The 16,756-nt window shown below is 27.5% G+C and overlaps 2 protein-coding genes across 3 annotated transcripts; both read left to right on the forward strand.

Annotated features, from left to right (window-relative positions):
* The first annotated feature begins 8,500 nt into the window (after positions 1-8,500).
* On the forward strand, positions 8,501-11,042 carry LOC410394 (DCN1-like protein 5). Of its 2 annotated transcripts, none has more exons than XM_393874.5 (6): positions 8,501-8,753; positions 8,982-9,195; positions 9,694-9,829; positions 10,021-10,387; positions 10,492-10,699; positions 10,772-11,042. In XM_393874.5, exons 3-6 carry the CDS (start codon positions 9,705-9,707, stop codon positions 10,855-10,857), a joined length of 786 nt encoding a protein of 261 aa, XP_393874.3. In that variant the 5' UTR covers positions 8,501-8,753; positions 8,982-9,195; positions 9,694-9,704; the 3' UTR covers positions 10,858-11,042. The 2 variants fall into 2 exon arrangements, with proteins under 2 accessions (XP_393874.3, XP_006566943.1); XM_006566880.3 differs by having other exon boundaries at positions 8,506-8,893.
* Positions 11,043-12,813: 1,771 nt separating this feature from the next.
* On the forward strand, positions 12,814-16,691 carry LOC412564 (protein unc-45 homolog B). Its single transcript, XM_016915411.2, has 6 exons — positions 12,814-12,858; positions 12,919-13,108; positions 13,357-13,797; positions 13,927-14,256; positions 14,336-14,776; positions 14,905-16,691. Exons 3-6 carry the CDS (start codon positions 13,375-13,377, stop codon positions 16,537-16,539), a joined length of 2,829 nt encoding a protein of 942 aa, XP_016770900.1. The 5' UTR covers positions 12,814-12,858; positions 12,919-13,108; positions 13,357-13,374; the 3' UTR covers positions 16,540-16,691.
* The last annotated feature ends 65 nt before the right edge of the window (positions 16,692-16,756 follow it).

The raw sequence follows: 16,756 nt of genomic DNA on the forward strand, positions 1-16,756 counted from the left end.
TTTATCTAAAATAGGTCACGATAAAAACTTTAGGAGTAAAATCACGTCCGTTATTAATTTTTTTTTAAAATAGATTGATTTAATTTCAAAGTATCTATATACCTACAGAAACTAAACTAAACTGTTTACTGTAACAATGTTATTACTAATTGCTACGATATCGTAAAAATATTAAGAATTTACTTAAAAGTAGAATTATCAAAAAAGTTTCGAAATAAACTTTTTAATAAAACCGTATCTCTGTCAAGTTTTAAATATCGTTTCTCATAAATTATTGCATTAAACTGACTTCGTATTCCTCGCGAACGCGAATTGGACCGGAAAATCCATTGGAAATTAAAGTAATTGAACCAGAAAAAGTGAACCGTATCGGGAAAAATATAGCGTAAAAAAGGATCGTGAAGGAATGTGTTCGCGCAATTTTTTTAATAACGCATCGCGGGTGTAAATAAGTTGCCCGGATAACGGATACATGTTCTACTGTTAGACGATTTAGTACTCTTCACTGCATCTGAACACCGTCATATCATAAATTTGGCATAAAATTTATGCGACGAAATTATAGCCCGATACAGGGGTACACGATAGATACAGATAGCCGGTGTTATGACACACGGGCGTAACGCGGAATTAATGCAATAAAATATCAACGATACAAACGCAAATTCGGAAATTTCGAATTGTCTAGTAACACATCGTTACAATCATATGGATAAACGTGTCATTTTTCTCCTTCTTTTTTTTTTCTTTCTTTCCTATAATTTTTATCAGTTTTTATAAAATCCATGAATTTACAATGAACTCTTCCCGCGTTAAAAAATGGCAAATGCTTAGGGAAATATTGCACAAGCAGGGATATGAAATATTATCCGGTAAAATTGATCTAAATGAATTTTATTCTCAAGAATTAATATTCTTGTAGTATACAACGTTAAAATACTGCTTGAATATAAAAGGAAGGATATATAGATTAAATTTTTGTATAAACTGTATGAATAAAACATTTAATATCCCTCATTCTAAAATAATTGAATTAATAATTTTTTCAAGACAAATCTTTAATCGTTTTAATATGTTCTCTTTAATATCGATCGTTTTAAAAAATATTCGTTTAAATCAAGTTGAACTTTTCCGAATTTTTCCGATTTATGAACAAATCGGAATGCATTTAGACTCGTATATTTGACTCAGGGTAGAGCGCGATATTTATAAACTTAAAAAAGAAAGAGGTATGTCGTACACAGGATGCAATTTAGTCGCGTTAAATTCAGCAGTAGGCACTTCCTGCAGTTTGACATGCTGATATTCGGTGTAAAGCATTTCGTGTTCACGTTGCACGTTTATAAACGCGACAACTCGCAAGGTAATAATATCGAAATAATTTAAAACAAAAGTTAAAATTTTAGAAAAATTTATATATTCGTTCTTCGATATATATGTATAATTTCTCTTTTTTTTTTTTCAAGCATACATTTAGAATCAAAAACTCAATGTGTCTTTTATCTCAATATTGATTGTATTATCGATAATACTTTAATTGTATATTGAAATTAACACCGTATCGATTTATTTATTAGGTACACGTTTGCCTTAACAATGTACGCTATTCACAGACCATAAATTCCGATTTCGAATGTGCAACATTTACCTGTAATATGTTACTTCCTACACCCACTTAACCAGCATTACGGTATTATCCATAATTATAGCTCGTATTCCTACAATTTATTACCTCGTTTGTTTCTCAACAAAAATTTGCGTCAAGAGATTAACCTTATCTCTTACGTTTTGCAATGCAGAGAATTTTCGTTTTTACTCGGATGCATATTTAATGATCTATACAGTCTTTTATTACGACTGTACCACATTTTTTTCCTTTTATTACTCCATCTTACACAAATATCCACTTAATATCACGTTCTGCAATTATGGCTATGATGAATTTTTGATTTATTTAACCTGTTACCTATTGATTTTTAACGAAATGAAAAAGAAAAGAAAATAGAAATTCAATAACCGTAACATCAATATTACTACATTCGTATTATATATATATAAAAGGTTTGTCAAAATTGCCCAGCCAGTGTGAATTCAGTATCATATATATATGCAGTTTCTGGTAAAACGTTAAAAAATAAAGGATCTGACAACTATTCCTATACAACGAACATCACTTTTGACTCCAATATACGATGTGTTCCGTGAGCAAACCGACAAACTTTGTCAGTATATTTCATTCCTGAGTAAAAAAAATGTTAGACAAACAATTCACTGCTATTGTACTCTCTGTCAAAGTTACGAAATATCAATATCGTCCAGTTATTGCGTTAAAAGATTATTCTTCTGTTTTGATATCGAGATAATCTATTCATCTCGATATGATTTTTATTGCGTTACATATACAGATAAGAATGAAAGATCGACCTAGTTGACGACATTCATCTGCAAGTCAACGATATCGAAACATAATATCATCGTCCAACTTTTTTTTCGCTCCATGATTAAAAAAGAATCAAATCTATGGCTTTATGATGTGATTTATTCCCTTTAAATTTATTTCTATAGAATTGTATGAAATGGAGGGTGAATTTAAATGAAAAATCTGATACGCTTGAACAGTTGATACAACGAACAATAAAATTACCGATATTCAATGAACTTGATTAATAAAATCATGTTAATTTGTGCACATACGAAATGCTTATTTTGAGCAATACAAATATCAATGTCAAACACGATTTCGTATAATTTCAAATAAATAATTTAACAAGAGTTAACCAACTTGAACTTATATAATTATTTATGATTTATATCGATCCATCTTCTATGCCTAGAAACAAAAGAAAAAAGAAATCGACTCGTTATTATGAAAAACAAAAAATATATTTCTTGAAATAAAATTTTCTGTAAATTTTATCAGTTTATTCAAAATACTTTGTATATATTACATACCACAAGTATAAATATACCAATGAATTAAAAATTAAAATCAGCTCGTTGTAAATCAATATTAGAATTTTCCAGACTAAGAATCCCTTCACTTTAAAATATCCTTCGTTTCTTCAAATTTCTTCATTTTTCCAGTGTGATATTTCACCGAATTCTGCAAAAAAGAAAATTACAGTCAATTTATTTTCTGTCTTCCGTTCCATTATATTCTCGATCATCCGGCATACTTCAAACGGAATTGGAATTTTCAACAATTGCGGTCTATTCCGGGATACCTCGCTTTTTTAACATCAAGAAATCGATTCGTCTCTCTCCCTTTTTTTTTTTTTTTTTCCTCCCCGTTCCAGAAATCATTGTACACCTCGACGAATCAGACGAACCATTTTGCATGCACGAAACCATATAAAGAGACTATTTTCACTTTTTTTTTCTGCGAAATTTTATAGGCAAATCGGTGTCAGACCTTGACGAGTGGAAACTTTTCAGGTTGGCCTACATATATATACGTAGTTACTTTCTCCATGATCGTAAATCCAATCTCATCTTGATTTATTGGTTCCACGAGTGAATGAACATGGAAATTAACATGCATGCTTCTAATCGATCTTTCGCTCATCTTACTTGAAAATTATCATAGACAAATTATAAAAATATGATTCGATTAAAATTTCTTCTTTTTTTTTCCTATTTCCTTTACAGATAAATTTTATATAAAACAAATATGTAACAAATTAAAATAAAATGGTAAAATAATTCGTTTTAACATTTGAAAATATAACATTTTCATTAGAAATTAAAAATTCGATTCGATATCAACTCACTAAATATCGTTCATCATCAATTATTAATGAACATTCTCGACGTAACGAACCAAATTTTCACGCGTACAATTATCAAATTTTTTTATGAACTCTGGAAGCGATAAAGTTAATAAGAGACGAAGGAAAAATATTAATTGCCACATAACTGATTCCTCGCTCGAAAACAATAAATATAAACACGAGTTTGTACAAAAGTTCAGATATCGAGAATTGATTTTACGTAATTATCGTGTTTCTGACTACAACAACTGTTGTGAGGACGTAAAACTGATTATCAGAATCAAAACACCGTACAAATACAATTCAATATCGGGTGGAATAAATCGGAGGGTTGAGCATCGCTCGTCGATATTAAACGCGATCTCGGCCACGATGAATAAGGAAGTTTACGTTAATAAACAACCGGTTCGAGAAAAAAAAACACGAGCGCACTCGTATAAACGCGTATAAAACGCGTAGAATTTATCAATATGCGGGAGAGTCGGATTTGGAAATTAGCTTGCGGATGGGTGGCTACGATTTTAAACCGCGGCAAGAGGCAGTCAGAGTCGGTTGTCACGATACGATTTCGACAGGCACAGCTGCACATCCAGAACAAAACATGTATTCTCCATTTTGCTGTCGAATATTCAGAGAGGCTTTTAACAATTCATCAATGCCAACAACGGCAGGATTTACCGGTAACCCTTACCCACGACATTTTACGATTTTCCTGTCAACTACCCGCCAGAATCTGTGACAGACGCGTCGATCATAAAAAACGAAATCGATCTATTTGCTCATAATTTCGTGAAAATCCGGCAATTCTTTTCGCCATAAATGGTGAAAATTTGTATCGTCTCGAGATCACAACTTTGTATATTGTAGATGATGAAAACACGCTTCCTACGAATATCAACGAATACTTTTTCCTAATTATTTCTACTTTTGGTAAAGCGACTTTATCTATCCTCGTTGAAGAAGTTGCAGTTGCAATATGTACGAATTATGTGGAACAATAATCTTAAGTGGCTGAGAAAATAGCTTCAATTCACACGGGAACAAAAATACACACCGATTTTGTGACGACACGAAACGAAATGGGCTATTATCAGGATAGCGTGGCGGTATATAATTCACTGTCGTCATAAAAGACGTGTTTTGCCGAAAACGGACAGAGTATTTCCAGAAAAGAATCTCCTCAAAAGAGAACAAATCCTGGCCAGTGAATTTTGCCAAGTTTCGCTACCTCCTGTGGTATCACCCTGTTGCGCGACCACCAACCAGTTTCTCTTACAATCGAGATTTAAAAACTGAAAAATTAAATGTTAGATGTATATATATAATTCTTCTTTCGTCGAGGGTAAATAAACTATTTAAACTTCTCACTTAATTAATTAATTATCCTCCAACTTGATCGAGACAGAATTAAAAAAAAAATCCGTTAACAGGTGTTAAAACTCACCACAAATGGTGAGAATTATCGGGAGGTTTCCACGACTGCTAAAATAGAGGAGATATCAAAGTTGAGTTAGAGAGAGAGTTAATCAGAAAGTTGCTGCGACGAAAGTTTCGTCTGGCATTAATACCGGTTCACAAATATACCTATATACCAATCGGGATGACAAATGCAAGTCAGAAGCAGATTCGGGTTCGGCGAAATGTAGTCCATAAAAACATCAGAACCGGGTCCTGCAAGGATGGTAGGCACTGATAACCGGTTGATTAATTAAGTAGCGCTACGATAAGTCCGTCACGCTGTAGGAAAATAAGTTTCGTCGCGATGATAGAATGGATCTGTCGCTAGCAGGTAGCTGTAATTCAAAATAATCAACGAGATCACGTTGGCAAGACGTTCGATCGATAGGATAGACGAATTTCCAATAGACATTTAATTATCCGAGATGCAACGTACCTTTAAATTTCGCAGACGCAACCCTTCCCTAACTCGTACTTGTCGAACCTTTGACGTTGATATTCAAGAGAGATACACACCGACACAATCCCCTCTGTAATTCGTCAACGAGGGAAAGAACGCAGAGGTTTGATCGATGACAACGGTCTACGAGATTTTTCTCCTCTGTGATGAAACGAGGCGATCGAACGAGGAGAGCCAGGATGATCAGTTAAATGTAATTCAATAATGGAATTTTCTTCCAAGTCGAATGAATTGAAATATTAATCTATTAACGAATAAGATTAAATTTTTAGATTACAAGAGGCAATTATTCCTACATTAGATAAAAAGTATTAAACTTTGGTTATTTTCTTCTCTTGATTCTTTTGATTCTAAACTTCCGATCAAATTCTTTCATTCATTCATATATATATATAAAACAGCCACGAAAGTTTCCCCAGATAGAAAAGAATCGTGAGTTAAGAGAAAAGAGGATAATACCTTGGCGGAATACAGGATGTAGAAAAGTTTTCTCGTGTGGCAAAACTTTAATTATTCATTACAGACTTTAAAACTTTGCTTATTCCTTCGGAAACGCAATGTACCAACTATTTCTCGCAGTACGAATATAAAATATCTAGCAAAAGAGGAATGAAATATATATAAGATGGTGTTTGATTTAAAAATATTTTTTTTTTTTTTTTTTTTTTTTTATCATTTCGGCCAACTGATTTCTCCTAATGTCTATGAATTCTGTGTATGAAAGCGTGTTATGCGCGGTGCTTCGTTACGCGAGGAATATCATGAAAACTAAGAGATGCGGGATATATTTTTCTTTTTCATTCCAACGTTGACGAGCTGACAGGAAAGAAGAAGGAGGGAGAGGAGAATCTCGACTAACGAGGAAAATCGGGGCCATGAAATTCAGGCAAATACAAATAGGAAAGAGGGAAGGTTGGAGGAACACGCTGGCACGCTTCGAATGCTTCGGCATCTGATTTGACCTGTCTCTCGGCATCCGACGTAACCTGTAAGAATGAAGTGCCACTGCTCGCCGCCCGGAAACGAATGCAGAATCCGCAAACTGCACGCTGCCCAGAATGATGAATGAAACGTTACTCCGGGAATAACGTGCACGAGAGAAAGACCGTCCACTCACGGTTGTTCGCATCGCGAAAGATGGGTCACAATTTTATGTCGGCTTTCGGCAGCATGTCGAAAGATTTCATCTGTAAAATCAAACAGTCTAAATATCGTCGAAAAATATGTCAATTTTGTGTTGTATGCGTAAATTATAACAATATATGTGAATAAATATATTTGTGGAATCGTGCAATATTTAATTAAAGATAATAAAATAATACGTATTATTATATTATACGTATTTATGTGTAAAATTTCAACTTATCGTTCAAATGACGTACTAAACGATATTAAATAAATATTATTAATAATAATCGTGAATATATCTATCATCGTAATATATATTTGTATATTAAAAAATTAATATAATAAAGTTTATGTTACCAAAATATAATGCAATTCTCAATAATTATTATAACAACATTTCTCTGTACCATACTAATACCAATTCTTAATATCTTTATATAGAATACATCACGTATTATAATAAAAATATTTTAATTTTTCTTAAAAACTTGTTAGTAATACGAATAAACATACTGTTGTATAAAATTAATCGAGTAATAACTATCTCTTGAACACATGAATTTTGCATAGAAGACATTTTGCAAGGAGAACAAATAATGGAAAAAAGATAGAAATAGGATAAAAATTATGGAATCAACGCCATCTCGAGAATATCGCAAATAAAACACGTATAAAACACGTATAAAAAAGACAAAAAAATAATAGGATAGAGATAGGATAAAAATTGACATTCAGCGCCATCTCTTGAACGCCAAAGATTTAATTCGCAAATTTATAAAATTCGTAATTTTAAATTATATATGATATAATCGAATACGCGTAATATGTTGATACGTTTAAATAGTACGATGGTCGAAACAAAACTATTCTGATTTAATTCAGCAATCAAAATCAAACGCAGTAGATGTATCGATAATAGCGCAGAACTATTTATAGATATTAAACGAATTTTTTTTAATATAAAATATTTATAATTTTCTGTTAATAATTTATAATTTATTGATATAATATAATGATTCATAATATTGTAATATATTAATAATTTAAAATAAAATTTAAATAAACTTTAAAATAAATTTAATTATAAATAAATAACTAAAAAATTATTAAATAAAAGAATTTATTATTTTAATCAATATATAATAAAAAATTAATTGTTGCAAGATCGTTTGATAGAAAATATATATATCTGTCGGAACAATGAAAATGCTTATTATATTATTCTATTATATTTATATTTTAAAATTATATAGAAATAGAATAATTTTTAAATCTTTATGATATTAAAAATGATATAGCAAAATTATAAAGATGTTTACAAACATTCTAATAATAAGACAAAAGATATATATTGGATAATATTTTTATTATTTGATTCATTTGTAATTTATAATTTATTCTTATTATTTTATCGATAAAAGATTAATCTTAACATAAAAATTATATTTGTATATTTTATAAATTATTTCTTTTACAATTATTAATTATAACAAATTATTATTAATTATAATTCAATTATTAATTATAACAAATTATTTAATTGTTTTTTTTACTTACTTTAGATTTTAAATTAAATCATTCGTATTAAAATAATACAAATTAATACTGAAACATCAATATTCGTTTTTCTTCTGCAATTGTTCATAGTGAGATATAAATTCTACATTTGGTATCCCTGCGAAAAAGGCATGCTGTCTCAAAACGGCAATAAAATGAAATAAAACTGAGGTGCAAAAAAATTTTATTTAACTATACAGCATTTAGGTAGTGCAAAATATCCAAATTAATAAATTTGTTAAATATTTGATGACATGCTGGCACTATGTTTAATATTATTTTTATAGACTAAAGTATAAAGCAAGTTTTATATTGATGTTGACTTTTTACTGTGAGAAATACATTTCTGATACAATTGTTCTAGTGGTTCGTTGAACAAGGTAGGGAGGGTCTTTTCAATTTATTATACATTTGTATATTTCATTATAGTATGATAATCATTTATTCACATTTCTACAAGCATTTAATGTTATGATGCGACTCATATCGCAGCAGAAAATAATTTGCATATATAAGCTGTGTAATTATTTAACTTGATTCATCTATTTTTGTATTAAGAACAAAATTCAAAATCAGTACATCTTAAAAAATATATTAATAATTCTTAGGTGTTTATTTGCGACATCACATGTACAAAGCGGTTAAAGCTAAAGTGAAAAACATCGAAAAATTGCAATATACTCCGATTAATTGCCGAACCTAACCTCAAACTTGATCTTTTAAGACTGAAAGGAAATGTCATTTATGTCAGTATAAACTAGCTATATTACGGATTCTTTAAATCTTCTTAATCTTTTATATAACTTACGTTGTTGCTGCGTGGTAAGTAACTTATTCACATTTTTTTTTTTTTTTTTTATATATTACTTTATTATATCTCTAAGTTACTTTCATATGTCTTTTTTTATCTATAATATGATTATTCTATAAATTTTTATTTTTGATTCTTCTAATCAAATAAAATTAAAAGTATCTTTATAAAAAAAAATATCTATATCTATATCTATATCTATATATCTATATCTATATATATAAACTAAACTAATGCATGTATATATATATATATATATGTATATATGTATAATTTAGAAAAGAGAAATTATATAAATTAGATAAATATAATATAATATATTATAATTATTATAATTAGTTTTAAAAATAACTATAAATATATATTCTTAATAATTTTATTTTCAATAATATTTTATTGTAAGTTAATAAGTTATACTTGTAATTAATTTCTTTCATTCATCATATAATATAGTGATTGTAATTTAAAATATTTAATATTTTATATTTATGTTAAATTATTTTTTTTAGTTAAAAGAGGGATGCCACGCAGCAAGCGTAGAGCGCCCTCTAGCACAAATCATCATACGACTATTGAAATGTCACCTAGTGCCCATGAGGAGGGTATATCAAGGCACCCATCAAAAAGACTTAGACATACATCTAGGTAAATTGCACTACAACATTTCAAATTTATACTGTATGTATATATTAATGGTAACATGAAATTAAATTTAAATTATAACATATTCATTTCATACATTTCAATATTATTATTTAAATAATTTATTTGAATAATGATTTATTTTTCGAATTATATTAAAAAATTCTTTCATATATGTTATTCATTTTTTTTAGTGCAAGACGTTATACAAAAACAGAAGATGTTTCTACCACTTCATCTTTTTCCCAAAAACGTTGTATCACATGGTTTAGGGAATACACAACACCTGATGATTCAGATACTCTTGGACCTGAAGGAATGGAAAAATTTTGTGAGGACATAGGTGTAGAACCTGAAAATGTAGTAATGCTTGTTCTTGCATATAAAATGAATGCCCGACAAATGGGTTTCTTCACACTCAGTGAATGGTTAAAAGGCCTTTCAGACTTGCAGTGTGATTCTATTAGTAAAATACAACAAAAACTTGAGTACCTAAGGAATCAATTAAATGATCCACATACATTTAAGGGAATTTACAGATATGCTTATGATTTTGCTAGAGTAAGTAATATGTATATTAAGAATACTTTAAAGTTTTTGTAAACATGTGTATATATATATATATACATATATATATACAGATAATATTATGAATTATATGTTAGGACAAAGATCAAAGAAGTATGGATATGGAAACAGCAAGAGTTATGTTACAATTACTTTTGGGAAAACATTGGCCATTATTCACCCAATTTGCTCAGTTCCTAGATCAATCGAAGTACAAAGTGATTAATAAAGATCAGTGGTGCAACATTTTAGAATTTTCTCGTACAATCAATCACGATTTATCTAATTATGATTTAGATGGAGCATGTGTGTAAATGTTTATAATGATAATAAATATTTCTTAAATTACATACATTTAATATATGCATTTTTTTACAGGGCCAGTAATGCTTGATGAATTTGTTGAATGGTTAAAAATACAGCGAGGTGAAGAAGCATCTTCAACAGAAACTAGAGGCAGCTGAAACATTCAATAATAATAGTCTACTAAAATAAAAAAACACTCATTTGTCTTGTCATATTTTGTTAATAAGAAAATTTCTGTTTCTATCATAACCTCGCAACATTTCAGTTATCATCATTCGTACTATGTTTTTATTAATCAATAAGAATGTAAGTAGCCTATCTTAATATGATTCTGTGTTCTAAACGGACTCTGGTTAGAAATTTGCTAGATCATTTTTAATTACTTATCACCATTCATTGTTGATCCAGAGTTTGTCGCAGAAACTCTTGTGATCTAGAAAAATAAATCTATTTTGATATAAGATTTACTTGTGCAATTTATAAAATATAATTTCAATTATAAAATGAAAAAATTAAAAGAAATAATATTATCTTATTGATAAAATTTTGTATAAAGAAGTATCATTTTTTTATTATAATTTCGAGTTGCATTTTCATAAATTAATAATTGTAGTAAGTTAATATATTTTAGGTATTAATAAACATAATGGTTTATGTTTTAATTTATTATAAATCAGACTTTATAAAATTATGTGTAAATTTATTCATAGACATATTAAAAATTTCTTAAGATATTTAAATATATTTCATAAAAATGTTTACAAAATTTAAACACATATATAACTGTTACCACAAAATATTTAATAATCACAAATACTTAAGTAGGATCATAAATCAAATAACAATGTATAGTATGTAAGTGCTATTACAATGTTTAATAATATCTAAAATACAATAGAACTCATTGGTACATATTAGCTAACATAAAATAATTCTTACACATACCATAAATATGTATTGATGTACATTAGAATATGAAACTTCTTATTAAAACAATGTAATATTTATGAAATATTTTAAAATTAAATTTGTTTTGAAACATTAGATAATATAGTATATTTTCTTTATCAAGTAAAATTTTAAACAAAAATTTCAAAAATTTTGTTTATATATATATACATACATATTTCTTTTATTTAACTAATTTTGACACATTAAAAATAAAGATTTTTTTGATAATATAATAAAACTTTTCAACACTTCATATCATAAAAATTTTTGCGACAACTTAAATGGATTAATGTATGGTGATTATTCAAATAATTTGTATTATATTTTAGTTCAATCAATTGCTAATTTTTATCAATTAGGAGAATATTTGAATATACATCGCAATTTTAAATTTTATTTAATAAAAATATTTTGTCCTCTAATAATAACATAGATAATGCAATAATATTATAAATTAGTTCAATTATTACATAAAAATTGCTTAATTATGTGTATGTGTATATTTTTTTCTGCATGTCCACTTCTATTACAAATAATGTTATCATTAGCGATATAATATAAAATTAAATTTCAAATTTTTCGCTCATAACTTCCAAATTAATAGTAATCTTAATTCACAAATGAAAAGTATCTAATGGAAAATTATAAACCATACATCATAACGAAGAAATTAGAAACAAAAACTTAAAAATCACTGTATGTCGCTACAATACAATTGCGATGTGGAGAATGTAATGTAATGAAAAACGTAAAATAAATAAAATACTTTTTTCAATAATGTGTATTTTCTTTATTTATATAATGAATTTTTCATATTATTAATTGTATTAATTAATTATTAATTGTATCTATAAAATTACTATTAATTTTTTATAAAAATATTTTACTAACATGTATAATGAACGTGAATATTATAATAATTTTTAATATTATTAATTATTAATATTTAATGCATTTGAAAATCGCGCCAATATATATCAGTATTCTATATCTATTTACTTTACTTACATATACTTATATGGATACTCATGTAGCTAACGAATTTTAAAATTTTTCTTTTATAAATGCAAAATTAATGCAAATTTTATAAATAAAAAATATAAATTCATAATTATATATATATATATTCATTAATATATATATAAATATATTTTTTCAAAATTTCATAACAAAGATAAAATAAAAATAATCAATATGGTTAAGTACAGGTAACAATGTTACTAACAAGTCCGTAAGTTATTTTAATCTGATAGTTTTATTTTATTTAGTTATAGAACGAACAGAGTTTAAAATAGGTATGCAACAGTCTAGTAACGTCCAGATAATTCTACGTCTTTTTTAATATCATGCAAAAACTGTGCAAGCTTCAGTATCATATTGAAGTCTTTCAAAGGGAGTTGATAGTTTTTTTGTGCATATATCTTACTCAAAAGATATTCATATAATATTTATTTTTTAGTAAGTAAATTTCTTATTAATCTTTTACACAATTTTTTAATATTATAATTATGTATTATTAAATTTTATTTACTTGAAGTTTAAACATATATTCATATTATATATAATAATAATAATATAATTAATATATTAATCTAATAACAATCTAATTTTATAATATAATTTAATTTATAATCTAATTTTAATGTTATGTTATATGAAATAAATAATTTTTTTTATATAATTTTATGTGATTAATAATTTTTCAGTTAAAAAAATATTTCAAAATGACGAAAATAAAAAATTTAACTGCACATGAATGGAAAGAGAAGGGCAATATAGAATTCAATAAAGGAAATTGGTCGGAAGCTTTAACTTGTTATACAAGTGCATTAAAACTTGCAGATAAAGATAATTCTGAAAAAGCTACATATTATAAAAATCGTGCTGCAACATATTTAAAACAAGAAGAATATAATAAAGCAATTAAAGATTGTGATGAAGCTCTTAAAATATGTCCAAATGATCCAAAAGCATTATTTCGTAGATGTCAAGCATTAGAAGCATTAGAAAGATTTGAAGAAGCATATCGTGATGCAAGATATATTATTTCTGCTGATCCCGCTAACAAAACAATCCAGCCTATTGCTGCAAGATTACATGAGATTGTACAAGAAAGATATAGACAGAATTCTCGTGTCAGTGCCAAGGTTTGTATATTAATATATAATATTATTATTATATAATAAGTTAATTATAATGTATTCTTTGGAATCTGCAAATAAATAAAAAATTTTTTACAATTTAATTCAATCTGTAATAAATATATTTTTTTAAAGGTATCACAAATGATGGATATAGCTTTTGAAATGAAAGAAAATAATGAAAAACGAGAAACAGCAATGAATAATTTACTTGTTCTTGCTAGAGAGAGAGCAGGAGCAGAAATAATGTTTAATGATGGAATCGTTTCTAAAATAACAAAGATACTTAAACTTGAAAAAAATGAAGAAATAATAACAATTGCTATTCGAATTATTACAGAACTATGTAAAGATAACATTAATAGAACTAAAGATATTTTGAAGCATATTGGTATACCTTGGTGTTTAGAAATGATTAATAGTAAAATTGCAGAAAGAGTAAATGCTGCTCAATATTATTTACAGGTTAACAAATTTAACAAATATAAAAAATTATTATTTTTAATTGTAGAAAATAGCTTATTTTTAAAACTATGTTTTGCAGACATTACTAAATACATATAGTGGAATGAATAATAAACCAGATTCAAAACCAAATAAAGAATTATGTGACAAATACAACAAAGAGATAGATACTATTTTATCATGTTTGCTCTGTAGTGTAACAAGCAGAACAATTTCTGGATTAGCTAGGGATGCAATTATAGAACTTATTATGCGTAATATTCATTATACTACATTAAATTGGGCAGAACGATTAGTTGAATTAAATGGTTTACAACGTTTAATGGAAGTTGCAAGTGAACTTGAAGAATATAAATATGAATCTTCAATGGATATTACATCATCTACCAGAACAGTAACAAGTGTATGTTTGGCAAGAATTTATGAAAATATGTATTATGATGCAGCAAAAGAAAAGTTTAAGAATGCTATTGATGAATATATTAAAGATAAATTACTTACACCAGATTTAGAATCTAAGGTTGGTACATACATTAATAATTTGAATCTTTAATAAAAATTATATTATAAAATTATTATACGTATATATATTATTTTTGTAAAATTTTTTATAAAATTTCTTTATTTCATATTTATTTATTTAAACAGGTCCGTGTTGTAGTTTCAATAACAACTTTATTATTGGGTCCATTAGATGTTGGAAATTCAGTAATTGCTAAAGAAGGTATTTTAGAAATGATACTTGTTATGGCAGGCACAGATGATGTATTGCAACAAAAAGTAGCTTGCGAATGTATTATTGCCGCTGCATCCAAAAGAGACAAAAGTACCGCAATTATTAATCAAGGCGTGAATATATTAAAAAAGTTATATCAATCTAAAGATGATTCTATCAGAGTACGTGCTTTAGTAGGATTATGTAAATTAGGCAGTTCGGGTGGTACAGATGCTACAATAAGACCATTTGCTGATGGAGCAACAAAAAAATTAGCTGAAGCTTGTAGGAGATTTTTAATTAATCCTAAGAAGCAAAAAGATATGAGAAAATGGGCAGTAGAAGGATTATCATATCTTACTTTTGATGCTGAAGTCAAAGAAAAATTAATTGAAGATGTTGAAGCAGTTCAAGCCATGATAGAACTTGCTAAAACTGGAGACCAATCTGTAGTTTATGGTGTTGTTACTACATTAGTAAATTTATGTAATGCTTATGATAAACAAGAACTTATACCAGAAATGATTGAATTAGCAAAATTCGCAAAACATCATATACCAGAAGAACATGAATTAGATGATGTAGATTTTGTAAATAAAAGATTAAATGCATTAGCTAAAGCTGGTGTAACAAGTGCATTAGTTGCACTTTCTAAAACAGAAAGTCAAAATAGTAAAGAATTAATAGCACGTGTATTTAATGCACTATCTAGTCAACAGGAAGTACGAGGAATTATTGTTCAACAAGGTGGTGCAAAAGCTCTTTTACCATTAGCTTTAGATGGTACAGATAAAGGAAAGAAACAAGCATCACAAGCTCTCGCCCGATTAGGAATTACAATAAATCCAGAAGTTGCATTTCCTGGACAAAGAATAATGGAAGTAGTTCGACCATTTATAAATCTCTTAAATGCAGAATGTTCTGCTCTTGAAAATTTTGAAGCTTTAATGGCCTTATGCAACTTAGCTGGAATTAACGATAGTATTAGAAAACGAATTCTGAAAGAAGGAGGTTTTCAAAAAATTGAAATTTATATGTATGAAGATCATGAAATGTTAAAACGTGCATCTACACAGGTTATGAATAATTTAATGTTGTGTGAAGATACTATTAAGTATTATGAACAAGAAAACGATAGAGTTAAATATCTGGTCATTCTCTGTCAAGACGAAGATCTAGATACAAGTATGGCAGCTGCAGGAGCCTTAGCAATGTTAACATCAGTTAGTATAAAATCATGTTTTAAGATATTTGATTCAAAGGATTGGTTAGAATCTTTGCATTATTTACTTGCTAATCCAAATACTGATTTACAACATAGAGGAATTGTAATTATTTTAAATATGATAAAAAGTACAAAAGATGTTGCAGCCAAAGTAATTGAAACTGATGTAATGGAAATTTTAATGGCTCTTACAAAAAGCGATACAGTACAAGACAAAAAAATAAAAGAATTAGCAGCTAAAGCATTAGAAGCTGCAGCAGAATGGAAACTTATTAGGGAATGGAAAAGTGAAAATGTGGAACAGATATCACAAAATGCAAACAATTTGGAAAATGTTGAATAAATATATGTATAATATGAATTTATTTTAGATCTTTCTATGTTGTAAACAAAATGTCTAAAAATTATTTATTTGTTATAATACCACGAGTGCCTAAAAAATGTAAAATTCATCTTGTTTAAAAAATAATGCAATAAAACTGCAAGATAATTGAATCTTTTTAAATATAGCTAAATTATAAATTATAAATTTATTGCATTTATTAACAATCTTATTAATA

This window comes from Apis mellifera, linkage group LG12 (genome assembly GCF_003254395.2).
Source record: "Apis mellifera strain DH4 linkage group LG12, Amel_HAv3.1, whole genome shotgun sequence".
NCBI classification, from domain to species: Eukaryota; Metazoa; Arthropoda; class Insecta; order Hymenoptera; family Apidae; genus Apis; species Apis mellifera.